At 53.1% G+C, this 13,667-nt stretch overlaps 3 protein-coding genes across 3 annotated transcripts; 2 read left to right on the plus strand and 1 right to left on the minus strand.

Moving 5' to 3' along the window:
* Nucleotides 1-587: 587 nt before the first annotated feature.
* Triagg1_7528 (uncharacterized protein) lies at nucleotides 588-7,785 on the plus strand (the record flags this gene model as incomplete). The annotated part of the gene is made up of 3 exons (XM_062902274.1): nucleotides 588-774; nucleotides 874-6,875; nucleotides 6,937-7,785. 3 exons carry the CDS (start codon nucleotides 588-590, stop codon nucleotides 7,783-7,785), a joined length of 7,038 nt encoding a protein of 2,345 aa, XP_062753585.1.
* Nucleotides 7,786-8,184: 399 nt separating this feature from the next.
* On the minus strand, nucleotides 8,185-8,997 carry Triagg1_7529 (uncharacterized protein; the record flags this gene model as incomplete). The annotated part of the gene is made up of 1 exon (XM_062902275.1): nucleotides 8,185-8,997. One exon carries the CDS (start codon nucleotides 8,995-8,997, stop codon nucleotides 8,185-8,187), a length of 813 nt encoding a protein of 270 aa, XP_062753586.1.
* A 1,847-nt stretch (nucleotides 8,998-10,844) lies between these two features.
* Triagg1_7530 (uncharacterized protein) lies at nucleotides 10,845-12,523 on the plus strand (the record flags this gene model as incomplete). Its single annotated transcript, XM_062902276.1, has 3 exons — nucleotides 10,845-11,255; nucleotides 11,312-12,172; nucleotides 12,233-12,523. The coding sequence occupies 3 exons, from the start codon at nucleotides 10,845-10,847 to the stop codon at nucleotides 12,521-12,523; spliced, it is 1,563 nt and encodes a 520-aa protein (XP_062753587.1).
* Nucleotides 12,524-13,667: the final 1,144 nt, after the last annotated feature.

Consider the following 13,667-nt stretch of genomic DNA (forward strand, 5'->3'; position numbering starts at 1 on the left):
CGCTAGACTGGAGGGCTTCCTACCGTACATGCAGAAGACCCTGCATCTTCTACATCGACATTTGCCCCGCTGGGCGGAACTGATACTAGCATACTCGGCGATCCGTATGTTCGCACTCCGCGAGGCGTATGGAGTCATCTCGGACAGCTGGAGCTTGTAACGAAACCGCCGTGCTTACACTTGGCCACGGCTTATCGGAAATGCGCAGCGCAGTATCTGTCTATCGGATTGAGAGGCAGACGGGCACCGCTCCGGAGCGGCATACGCCGTAGTAGAAGCATAGCCGCAGATTCCTGAGATATGTGATAGCCATGTAGGAGTCAACAATGAAAGAGAATAGGTATAATAGCCTCGTCCTGGCCGCTTCCAGAGTGAACTGAATTCTCTCCATCCTCCCCACAAGATCAATCAACTTACACACAGCCTTGGTGCAGAGCACCCTCGCAAACAACTCCAGAAGCTCCAAAGCCCCCCCGAATCTTCTTTTCGAAAGCTTCGATTTCGTTTTGAAAACGCAACTCGACAAGTCAACCCCACCTGAATAACTTTTGTATCCCCCAAATACAATTACTATTCAAGACTTCAAGATGCCTGCCGTTACTCGAAACGCTAGCCCTTCTTCCGAGTCGTCCTTTGACGGTCTTCGCGGCTCTACGTCCCCATCCAGCGCTGCTTCTTCTGCTGGCGATGACGAGTATGCTGCCGCTTCTTTCCCCGACTACGCGGAGAAGCCTCTCGATGAACAATTGGAGCCAATTGCTGTTGTTGGCATGGGTACGTATTGCTCACTCACTTAATACACTCTTACTCACTTTTGAGTTTCACCTTTTATGATTTTCGTGGATCAAGTTACTAACATTGCTACCCTTACAGGTTGCCGTCTGCCCGGCGATGTCAAGTCTGCTTCCGACTTCTGGGACCTCATGATGAGCAAGGGCACTGGTAACACGCCCAAGGTCCCCTCGACTCGATTCAACATCGATGCCCACATCCACAAGAACAATGACCGACCTGGAAGCTTCGGTGTCCTTGGTGGATACTTCCTCAAGGATGATCTTGCGGACTTCGATCCCGGTTTGTTCGGTATCACCCCCGTCGAGGCCATGTGGATGGACCCTCAACAGCGAAAGCTGCTCGAGGTTGTCTACGAGGCTCTCGAGTCCGGTGGTATCTCTCTCGAGAAGATTGCTGGCACTCGAACCGCCGTCTTCGCCGCCAGCTTCACTGCTGATTGGCAGCAGATGGCCTTCAAGGAGCACTCTTTCCGTCACAGCTTGGCTGCCACCGGTGTCGACACCGGCATCATCAGCAACCGCATCAGCCACGTCTTCAACCTCAACGGCCCCAGCATCATGTGCAACACTGCTTGCTCATCTTCCGTCTACGCCCTGCACAACGCTTGCAACGCCCTGCGAAACAAGGAGTGCGAGGGTGCCATCGTTGGTGGTGTCAACCTGATCATCACCGTTGACCAGCACATGAACACTGCCAAGCTTGGTGTCTTGTCCCCCACTTCGACTTGCCACACCTTCGATGCCTCCGCTGATGGATATGGCCGTGCTGACGCTGTCGGTGCCGTTTACCTGAAGCGTCTCTCGGATGCCATCCGTGACGGTGACCCAATCCGTGGTGTTATTCGATCCAGTGCTACCAACTCCAACGGCAAGGTCCCTGCTGCTGGTATCACCCATCCCAACCGTGATGGTCAGGCTCATGTCATTGCCGCTGCCTACAAGCGCGGTGGTGACCTCGACCCCCGTCTGACTGGTTACTTTGAGTGCCACGGTACCGGTACCGCCGTCGGTGACCCTCTCGAGGTCAACGCCGTCTCCATTGCCATGAACCAGGATCGCAAGCCTGGTGAGGAGCCTCTGTGGATTGGCGCAGTCAAAACAAACATTGGCCACTCTGAAGCTGCCAGTGGTCTGTCTGCCCTCATCAAGGCCATCATGATTGTCGAGCGTGGTGTTATCCCCGCCACTCGCGGTCTTGTCAACCCCAGCCCTGCCATCAAGTGGGATGACTGGAAGGTCAAGGTCCCTACTGATGCCGTTGCCTTCCCTCGCCACCTCCCCGTCCGTCGTGTTTCCATCAACAGTTTCGGATACGGTGGCACCAACGCTCACGTTATCGTTGAGGGCGCCGACTCTCTGACTCGCAACGCCCCAGCCTACACCTTCGTGGACAGCTGGGCCAAGCAGCCAAAGACCACCGGTCGCCGCCGTGCTCTTGAGCGTAACCGCCCCTTCCTGCTGCCCTTCTCTGCTCACGACAAGGCCACTGTTCGCCGCAACATTGACGCCCACGGCAAGGTTGCTTCCAAGTACAGCCTGCTTGATCTCTCCTACACGCTGGGCAACCGCCGTAGCAACCTTGCCAGCAAGGGCTTCGCTGTCGCTAGCTACAACTCTCTGACCAAGGTCTTTGAGAATGTCGGCGAGAACTTTAGCTTTGCTGATAAAAAGAACATCCGCTCTGTCGGCTTTGTCTTCACTGGCCAGGGTGCTCAGTGGGCTCGCATGGGTGCTGACTTGATGGCTTACTGCCCTTCGTTCCTCCGCTCCATTCGTGCTCTTGACCTCGTCCTTGAGGAGCTTCCCGATGGCCCCGAGTGGTCCATTGAGGATGTTCTCCTGGAGCATGCTGAGACCTCCCCCATCAGCGATGCCGAGTTCTCTCAGCCCCTCTGCACTGCTATCCAGATCGCCACCGTTCAGCTGCTCCGATCCTGGGGCGTCACCCCCAAGGTCACCGTTGGCCACTCTTCTGGCGAGATTGCCGCTTCCTACGCTGCTGGCCTGGTCTCTGCCGACGAGGCCATTGTTGCCGCCTACTACCGTGGTAAGGTTGCTCGTGATGTCAACACTGGCGGTGCCATGATGGCCGTTGGCCTCGGCGCCGAGGCTGTTGAGAAGTACCTGGCCGAGTACCAGGGCAAGGTTGTAGTTGCTTGTCACAACTCCCCTGCTCTTGTTACTCTGTCTGGTGACGGTGATGCTCTCGAGCTCGTCCGGGCCAAGCTTGACGCTGACGGTGTCTTTGCCCGTCCCGTCAAGACCAACGGCAAGGCCTACCACTCTCACCACATGGCTCCTGTCGCCGAGAAGTACGAGGCGATGGTCCGAGCCACCAAGGAGAAGGTCAAGGGCAGCCTTCCTCTGGCCACCGACGCCAAGATGGTCTCGTCTGTTACCAACAAGATCCTCGGCGATGAGGATGTCGTTGACGAGACTTACTGGAGTGCCAACCTTCGCAGCCCTGTCCTGTTCGACCAGGCCGTCACCACCATCCTGGCTGCTGAGGAGTTCTCTGATGTCGACCTGTTCATCGAGATTGGCCCTCACTCCGCCATGGCCGGCCCCATCAAGCAGATCAAGGCTGCTGTCAAGAACGACAAGATTGATTACATCCCTACTCTCTTGCGTGGCAAGAACTGTGCCGAGCAGCTCCTCAAGACTGCCGGTGAGCTCTTCCTCCGCAGCTACCCCGTGAACATGGAGAAGATTGCCAACGCCTACGTCGACCAGCGCGGTGCCAACGGCAAGGCCCTCAAGGGCAGCACCATTGTCGATCTCCCTCCCTACCAGTGGAACTACACTCGACCCTTCTGGGCCGAGAGCCGTAGCAGTCAGGAGCAGCGTCTGCCCAAGTACCCTCGTCACGATGTCCTCGGGCAGCTGGTCGTTGGTAACTCGCTAGCTGAGCCCACCTGGCGCAACATGCTCCGTATCCGCGATCTGCCTTGGCTCAAGCACCACCACCTGGGTGGTGAGTCGGTCTTCCCTGCTGCCGGCTACTTCGCCATGGCCATTGAAGCCATCCGCCAGATCAACGAGACGAGTGCTAGCCCCGTCAACATCGAGAGCTATGTTCTCCGCGACGTGTCCATAAAGACTGCGCTCGTGACCCCCGATGACGACGATGGCATTGAAGTCCTCTTCAACATGCGCCCATCCATCATCGGTGCCGGCTGGTGGGACTGGAACGTCTCATCCGTCGACGCTGAGCGTGTCAAGAAGGACCACATGTCCGGCAGCATCAGCATCAACACTCGCCCTCGCGGCAAGACTCCTCGCTCTGTCCCCCATCTGCCTCAGCGTGCTACTGGCAAGGCTTGGAACCAGGCTCTGCGCGAGGTTGGCTTCGACTACGGCCCGACCTTCCAGGACATGGATGACATTCGCTTCGATGGCCGAAACTACCAGGCCGCCTCTTCGACCAACATCAAGCAGTTTGTTGATGAGACCCTGGGCGAGTCCCGATACATCCTGCACCCTGCTGTCATTGACTCTACTCTGCAGCTCGCCATCGCTGCCATCTACGCTGGTCGCACCAACGCCATGGAATGTGGTGTTGTGCCCGTCCAGGTTGATGAGGTCGCCATCTGGCCGCCCACCGAAGAGCAGCTCAAGGTGCAAAAGGCCTCCGCCTATGCCACTGTCCACCGCCGTGGTCTCCGTACTTCGGAGAGTAACGTCCAGATGGTTGCTGCTGACGGCGAGTTGATCATGGAACTCACCAACATGCGTGCCACTGCTTACGAGGCGGCCGTTCCTCAGAAGGCTGAGAGTGCTCTTGAGGAGGCTCCTTACGGCGAGATGTCTTGGGTACTTGACGTCGACGCTGTTGAGAACAGGGCTGGCCTCAGCGCTCCTGAGCTGGTCAACCTTGCTCTCTTCAAGTACCCCAGCTACAAGTCTATTGAGCTGGGTGCTAAGAACGCTGCTGCCATCCTCAGCCAGAACCCCCAGGCCTCTTACACCATCGTCGCCGTCTCCGAGGAAGAGGCTGAGGCTGCCAAGCCTATTGTTGCCCCTTACCACAACGCCAAGATTGTCATTGTTGATCCCAGCCAGGAGCTCGAGACCCAGGGCCTCAAGAAGGAGTCTTTCGATATCCTCGTCGCTGGTGGCGCCGTGTCCCTGGACAGCCTCTTGAAGGCCGGAGCTACTGCCATTGGCGCCGGCGTCTCTGTCGCCAAGAAGGCTGAGGAGGCTACCAAAACCGACAAGCACTCTGTGCAGCTGGTATACCGCACCAGCCAGAGCTCTATTGTCTCTCCTGTGCGAACTGCCCTCGAGGCTCTTGGTTGGGAGGTCACTCTCTCCAGCCTCGAGGCTTCCCTGACCTCTGCTGTTCCTGAGCATGTCGTCGTTCTGGCTGACTTTGAGAGCCCTGTCCTGTTCACCCTGAAGGAGCAGGAGTTTGCTGCCATCCAGAACATCATTGCTAAGACCTCTAACCTTCTCTGGGTCAGCACTGGTGCTATTCTCGAGGGTAAGAAGCCGGAGTATGCCATGATCTCTGGCCTTGCTCGTGCCATTACCTCCGAGCAGGCTTCTATTGACTTCCGCACCCTTGACGTCGATACCGACAACGTCAAGCCCGAGCAGACTGTCAAGGCCATCACCAAGATTGCCCAGCTCCAAGTGGCCAAGGCTGAGGAGCTTCCCGAGCGGGAGTTTGTCCTGTCCAACGGCAAGACTTACATCAGCCGACTTGTCCGCACCAAGGGCCTGAACAATGTCTACACTGGAGCCAACAAGGCTGAGGATGTCAAGTTCACCTTTGGCGAGCGCATCCACGGCAAGGCTCTCCGCAACAAGGTTGTGTTCCAGAAGGAGGACTCCGCCCCTGAGGTCAAGCCTGGCCATGTTGAAGTTGAGGTTCTGAGCAGCGGTCTCACCAAGGAGGGCGTTCTCGTCATCAACGGTGTTGACTATGCCACCACCTTCAGCCACGAGATTGGCGGTGTTGTCAAGCGTGTCGGATCTGGCGCCTCTGGCTTCCAGGTTAGTGACAAGGTTGTTGGATTCAGCATTGGCCGCTTTGACAGCTACCAGCAAGTCCCGACTACTCTGCTTCACAAGGTTGCCAGCTCGGATGATCTCACCGGCATTGTCAGCAGCCTGACTGCTTATGCCGCTGCTCTGCACGGGCTCCAGACTCTTGCCTCCGTCCAGGACGACGAGAACGTTCTCGTTCTGAGCAACTCTGGCTTCGCTGGTGCCGCCGCCATCAAGGTTGCTCTGCTTAAGGGCGCCACCGTCTATGCCGTGGCCAATACTGACGACGAGGCCGCCTTCCTGCAGAAGCAGTTCGGCCTCAAGACCGAGAACATCCTCCGTCCTTCCAACGGCCTGGTTTCTGAGCAGCTCGAGAAGCTCACCAATGGCCACGGCGCCGATGTTGTCTTCAGTGCCGGCAGCGTTGACTCTAGCGATGCTCACGAGGCATGGCGTACTATTGCGCCTTTCGGTCGCTTCGTTGACAGCGGTCGCAAGGATAACCTCAGCCGCAACGTCCTTGACGGCATTCCCGTCCAGAAGAGCGCCAGCTACCTTCCCTTCGACATCATTGAGGCTCTGGGTTCCAAGCCCAAGCTTCTGTCTAGACTCCTGCCTGCCATCGTCGAGATTGCTAAGCAGCCTTCTGCCGCTCCTGGCGCTACCAAGGCCATCGAGCTGGCTGACCTTGACAAGGCTGTTGCTGCTTACTCCGATGCCTTTGGCTCGGTCAAGTCTGTTGTCGAGTACCAGGCCTCCGTGACGCCCATCCAGACTCTGCCCACCCGCACTAAGCTTCAGTTCAGCGCCGACTCTACTTACCTGCTTGTCGGATGCTTGGGCGGTCTCGGTCGTAGCTTGACCTCGTGGATGATGGAATCTGGAGCTCGCCGCTTCACCTTCCTCTCCCGATCTGGTGCGGACTCACCCTCCGCTGCCAAGCTGGTCGCCGACCTTGAGGCTGCCGGAGCCATCGTGCAAGTTGTCCGCGGTGACGCCACTTCCCGCGACGATGTTGTCCGTGCTGTCAACAGCATCCCTGCCCAGTTCCCTATCAAGGGTGTTGTCCATGCTGCCATGGTTCTGAGAGTAAGTTGACAATCTGAAGGTCTCAAAGATAGGATTAACAATGACTAACCTTAATCAACAGGATGCTCTCTTCCACTCCATGACCTATGAGGCCTGGAAGCAGTCTACTAACCCCAAGGTTGTCGGTGCCCAGAACCTTCACTCCGTTCTAGCCGAGACTCCTCTTGACTTCTTCGTCATGACCTCTTCCGTCTCGGGTATCCTGGGTACTCCCGGCCAGGGCAACTATGCTGCTGCCAACGCCTACCTCGACTCCCTTGCTCGCTTCCGCCACACCCAAACCAAGGCTCCCGCCACCTCTGTCGTCCTTCCTATGGTTCTCGGTGTTGGTGTCGTTGCTGAGAATGTCGAGCTTGAGGATGCCCTTAAGCGCAAGGGTATGTATGGTGTTGATGAGGAGCACCTTCTCCAGTCCTTCGAGGCGGCCATGATCTCCAACACTCTGGAGACTGTGCCTGACCACGTTGTCGTCGGTCTTGATCCCGCTCTCCTGCAGAAGGCTGTCAATGATGCCGCTGCTGTGGATAGCTTCTGGCTCGAGGACGCCCGCTTCAGCCACATGGTCCACGACATCAACTCCTCCGCCGATGACGCCGGTGCTGGTGCCGGTGGCCAGAGCATTGTTGCTACCATCAAGGCCGCCGAGACCCTCGCCGAGGCCATCACTGCTGTCAACGAGCACTTTGTTGACAAGCTGGCTCGCATGCTCATGCTCAACCCCGAAGATGTCGACCCTGAGAATGGTTCCATTGCCTCTTATGGTATTGACTCCATGATTGGTGCTGAGCTGCGAAACTGGATCTTCAAGGAGTACAAGATGGATGTGCCCTTCCAGCAGCTGCTTGGACCTACTCTGACCATCTGCAAGTTTGCCGCCCAGGTCTGCGCTGCCCAGGGACGTGAGGCGTAAGAGGACGATGCTATAATGATGAAAATAGTTCGGTCAACGGAGATGGATTAAACGCTGTGGGGGCGTGCAATCACATTTCCATGATCGACCAAAAAAAAAGAAGTAATAGATTAAATAGTTTCATTATTTTCCTTTTTTCCATTAGCATATCGATATATCAATTCTCTTTTCTTCTTAATATATAGACAGTCAGTTTGATAGTTTATGAATAAAGCGTTTTTTTTTTTTTTTTTGGAAACTAATTTTGCTCCAAGTATTGTTTCGCCTTTCTTTCTAGGCCCAGGCAAATGTCCGGATTTGTTGACAATAGAGACTTGTCTCTAAAGTAGATACCAAATGAGCCACTCAATCACAAGCTCGATAGTGAAAATAAATTCAAATAGGTCGTTTCTAGTTCTATCATTCGACCTTTACTTGAACCTCCTGCCATAGCGTGTCCGGTAAATTCCTCCTATCTACATCAAAGATGTGTGGTAACACCGTCGGCAGTGCTTCTGATCGTAGTTCCGGAAAATCCCTCTCGATCACCGCCAGCAGTTCATCATACCAAATCCTGTAGCCTTCTCCAGTGAGATGAACGCCATCTGTCAATAACTCCTTCAGCACTGTTCCCCCCGTGCCCGATTGACCCGGCACTGGCTGCCCTTTCTTCCATCCTACCCGCTCCATCATCGTATGCCACATGTCAATGAACGGTACACCACAGCGTGCCGCAACATCCTTGGCTGCCTCCGAGTATCTCAGGTTGTGCATCACTCTGTTGTAGAGGGGAGGCTCCAGCATATCTTCATCCACGGGACCTGGTCCCACCACTAGGACTCTCTCGACGCCGGATTTCCGTGCCTGTTCCACAATCCATTCGAGATTCTCGCGATATGTTTCTACCGGCACGGCTTGTATGTCGCGCTCTGATGCATCGTTCGTGCCAATTTCCACCACCAAGAGTTTGATTGTCTCTCCAGCTGCAGTCTCTGCCCGCAAGGTGGGCAGCAGTACGTGTTTCAGATGCATTGAGCTGTAACCTCCATACCCACGCGCAACCACGGAGAGCTTTCGGAAATAATAATGCTGCAGAGCGGGTGTGAGAGAAAAAGAGAGTGAGTGAATATCGCTACTGAGTTCTGTAAGGGAGTCTCCAAAGATGAGGATTTTATCGTGCGTGACTCGGCGGATAGCCAGGGCTGACGGCTCGTTGCTTCCGCCAACTGCCATCCTGCTTCGTTATGACGATTGGTTCTACAGTTGGAAATCGCCAATGTGCGCTGATATACGTTTCAAGAGCAATTGTGCGTATTGGGGCATTCCGGATGATAGAAATTCTTCAAGGGCGCCTCGGATTAATTCTTGGTGATATACTCGGCAAGATACATTGGACTAAGTTAAATGGCGGGGCTAAGATGACAGCTAATGGCCAATTCAACGCTGTCTACATGTATACAGCTCCACATTGAGCGATAGGTTCTCAGACTGTCAAGATAATTCAACTTCTATGTAATTCTAAGATGGTTTCACGATACTTCTAAGGGATAATTTATCCCATTTGCGTTGTTCTTCGTCCTAACTCGAGCAACAATGTCTTCAGTCACCCGGAGCTTGGTAGGACATCATCCACTTGGTGAAAAGAATGAAGAACAAAACTCCAGCATCTTAGAGGCTTTGTGCTCCCTTCACTTACTATGAGTATATATATCCATGTAGATGCTGAAATGGTCTGTCATTTGCCTACCCAAAGTCCGCCATGTATCAAGCCTCGTCCTCAGGGCTGAACCAACCAAGCCCTGGAGTAAGCGCTATTGGAAAATGCCCGGAGACGGACAATTCCTCCGACTCTCAGATCTAGATTCCAACGCTCAAATATGCGCGATGCTTCCGTCAGTGGATCAAACGTGCTTATATACCCGATATATATGGAGCATGACTTTAGTAGAGTTTATTTGTCTGCCAACAGGCGGAGCAAAGAAATGAGGGGGAAAAGAGGCCATAAGAATGTTACGAGTAAGCACTTCCCTCGATGCTGATCCACATTCTACCGTCTCACTCGCCCTGCTTCGCCTGCCGGAGCTCAAGCCACTCAGAAGCTTGTTTACGAGCATTTTCAGATATCATCATGGATAAGTAAGTAAGTGTAGTAAAGCTTTGACGACCAAGACTCGGCTTCTTACCCTGGCCTCAGTTGTACAAACGACGGCTGATTTCCTCGTTTGGATTCATCACGTCATATTCACAAGCTGACGTACAGACCTACCTCGGCTTCAGCTCTCATAAAAGTGAGACATACGATACGTGGACAAATGCTAACACGGAGTATGACCTAGTACAGCATATAAAACACAGCCTTCCCGGCTTAAACAGCTTCGTCAAGCCCCCGGGTTCGTGCCGTCCCCCGCATCTATGGCTGGTAATGATTAGCCCCAACATGTGAAGATCGCACTAGCAGCACACATGACGGACATCAGTTCGAGTCCGGGGGGGACAATGAGAATCGTGTTGCCGAGAGCGGAAAAGAAGCGATTCGCGACGGCCACTCGATAAGATTCGACACCCGTTCGTCGAGACATCACCATCACCATTCCATCAGTCGAAACGTGTAATAGGTTACAGTGAGACACAACGGGAAATGTCTCTCACCTTTGGTCGCCTTGAGGGATAGACCAGGGTGTCTCGGTATGGCGCCATGTCGTAAATCGCGGGTGAACCATTGGGGTCTGGGGTATTGCTAAACCATGCCTAGTGCGTGCGGAGACACAGCTTTTCGACTTGTTTGTGGGAGCACCAAACGGGACCGGGCGAGGTTGAGCGGTCCGTCTGCAGCGCTTGAGTTGGTCCGTCTCTCCTCTCCTGCTTGCCGCTACCAGACGTAGTGCTGTGTAGTGATCCCCGATGGCTCCGTATATAGCCGCTCTATGACCACTCTTAGTTTGTCATAATGAAATGATGTCCTGATAGCCGAGGGTGTCAGTGCTTTTTTCCCTTTTCCTAATTTTTATTCTCGCAATATCCATTGTTGACTCATTCAGCATAACCTCCAATCCACATGCCACTTCGCTGACATCGTCACAATGCAATTGTCTCTGGCAGCGGGCATTGCGGCCGCGGCGTTGGCTTTTGTCTACGTCGTGAACCTGATCCTCGAGAGGGTCCGATACAGAGCCCGGTCCAGGGAACTGGGATGCAAGCCCCCCGTGTGGATGTCGGGTTATGACCCGACAGGCATTGCCGATATTGTCTACGGCGTGGACGCGAGCCGCAAGAAGCGATTCCCTATCCACGCTGCCAGCAACTTTGCACGCGAAGAGAAGAAGCATGGCCGCCCAGTGGGCACGCTGCGTGTTAAGACGCCTCTTTTCCGAGACACCTTGGTGACGACCGATCCTCAGAACATCCAGACCATCCTTGCGCTCAAGTTCAAGGACTTTGGCCTGGGTGTGAACCGGACCGAGAACTTTGAGCCACTGCTGGGACACGGCATTGTAAGTTTACGTACCGTAGTTTGACGAACGCTGCTGACTGCTTTTTTGCCTGCAAGTTTGCGACAAATGGCAAGCAATGGGAGCACTCTAGAGCCATGCTGCGTCCGCAGTTCATCCGTGGCCAAGTCAGCGACCTTAACCTTGAAGAAGAGCATGTCAAAGCTCTGATGACGGTGCTCAATCGTCGGGTCGGTCCGGATGGATGGACTAATCTAGTGGACGTTCTGCCTCTCTTCTTCCGCCTCACACTGGATTCCGCAACCGAGTTCCTCTTTGGAGAGAGCGTCAACAGCCAGCTCGATCAAGTCCACCCCACGTCTGAAAAGGACGGCAACTTTGCATATGCTTTTGACAAGGCACAGTATAATCTATCGATCGGGGCTCGTCTGGGGCCCAATTACTGGGTCGTCCACACTCCCGAGTTTAAACGCATGGTTAAAAGGGTCCACGCATATGTCGATTACTTTGTTCAAAAGGCTCTCGTCCAGGGCGAGAAAATGCCCGTGAATGAAGACAAATACGTCTTTCTCAATGCATTAGCCAAAGAAACCCGAGATCCCGAAGAACTACGGTCCCAGCTTCTCAACATCTTACTTGCCGGCCGAGACACCACTGCGTCTACACTGGGATGGTTCTTCTACACCATGGCCGATCCCATGTATGCGTCCGTATTCCGACGGCTGCGAGCAACCATTTTGGAAGAATTCGGAACATATTCCAATCCCAAAGAAATCACATTTGAGAAGATGAAAGGCTGTCAATATCTCCAATGGTGCCTGAATGAATGCCTTCGTTTATATCCCGCAGTGCCGATGAATGTTCGCACTGCACAAGTAGACACAACGCTGCCTATTGGCGGCGGCCCAGACGGACAATCGCCAATTTTCGTGCCAAAGGGCCAGGACGTTGGTTATTCGGTAAGCGACGATTTCAATGCACCCAAAATCTCAATGTAGCGTGCTAATATGGTTGTTTAGGTTCATTTGATGCACCGCCGCAAGGATATTTGGGGTCCTGATGCCGAAATCTTCAAGCCGGAGAGGTGGGAGACACGCAGGCCAGGTTGGGATTATCTTCCCTTCAACGGAGGACCAAGAATCTGCATCGGCCAACAGTTTGCGCTGACCGAGGTCGGCTATGTTGTCATCCGATTGATGCAGCGCATCGACAGCATTGATGGCTCACAGGTTGGCCCTATCAAACACGGCCTGACTTTGACCAACTGCCCTGGCGAGGGAGTTAATGTCAAGCTACATTTTGCTGAGTAGATATGGCCATCTTACGAAAAAAAAATTAGTTTTCTTTCTTTAATCATTTTCGATTATTGTTGTATTTGCTATGCTGAAGACGAAGAGCAGAGCGGTGGGATGAGCCTACCAAGCTGTTAGGCAAATGTGAGCCGCGGAGCGAGCATTAACTACATTATTCATCCAATTTTAACTAGGAGTATTGCACTCGAATTGGGCAAAGATTAATGACTTTTTATACTATTCCTATCTCTGTCTATCTCATGGATTCTCTCTATTTAAGCCGAGGTTAACTCTCGAGCGGAGAACTTTCTCAACTGCATAAAAAAGATTTTATCAACCAATGCCCGCATCCCTATATAAAGATTGGAGATAAAGGACCGTACAAGTACCACTTTCAATGCACAAAACATTAGAGTAAATCTATCTAGTGTCTCAATAAGACTATCGGACAAGTCGTCAATATCGCGAGCGCTCTACGCTTTTGTATCGCCCGTCGAGTTGGCGTAATGGTCACTCTTCGTGTCAAATGCATTATTGTAAGCAATTGTCTATGCTCCCATTAAACAATGATTTACTTAGACCCTGTATTCAAGATATCTTATTAGGTTATTTCACTGCGCAACCATGTCTCAAAATCTCGAATAAGTTATAAAGGAACTCATGCAATGGTCAGCACAATTAGAAACGAGTCTGTTCAATTTGAGTTATTCCGGAATATAAATTGTCCGCCAAGTGTGCTTTTGTACAAATTAAAGTCTCACACCATTTCGCATGATCCGCTGCGCTTTGGCTCGTAATTCTCCGACTTGGCGATTCACAGTACGACTTTGCAGTACGGATTAGCATCCTCTGGGAATTAAGCTTGGTTCTAAATGCTGATTCTTACAATCTGAAGACAAGAAATCGCGGGGAAGACCAAACGAATTGGAGAAATATAGTTTCTTGTAGTTGTAAATAAACCCATCCGAACCTTCTCCTCAGCTAACTATTGGCTCGGGCTTCACACTCCGGTCAATTGTGGTACAAGGCGAAAATGGCGCAAAGGTTTATCCAAAAATTCACCTGTACTTTCGCCTAGCCCGTCTTGCCCTTTATGCTAGGGAAGATCCATACTTTTATACTAAGTGAACCACTCCGCTTGGCTGTGCAGTGGCGTGAGCCG

The sequence above is a fragment of the Trichoderma aggressivum genome, assembly GCF_033847375.1.
Source record: "Trichoderma aggressivum f. europaeum strain CBS 100526 chromosome Unknown scaffold_033, whole genome shotgun sequence".
Lineage (NCBI taxonomy): Eukaryota > Fungi > Ascomycota > Sordariomycetes > Hypocreales > Hypocreaceae > Trichoderma > Trichoderma aggressivum.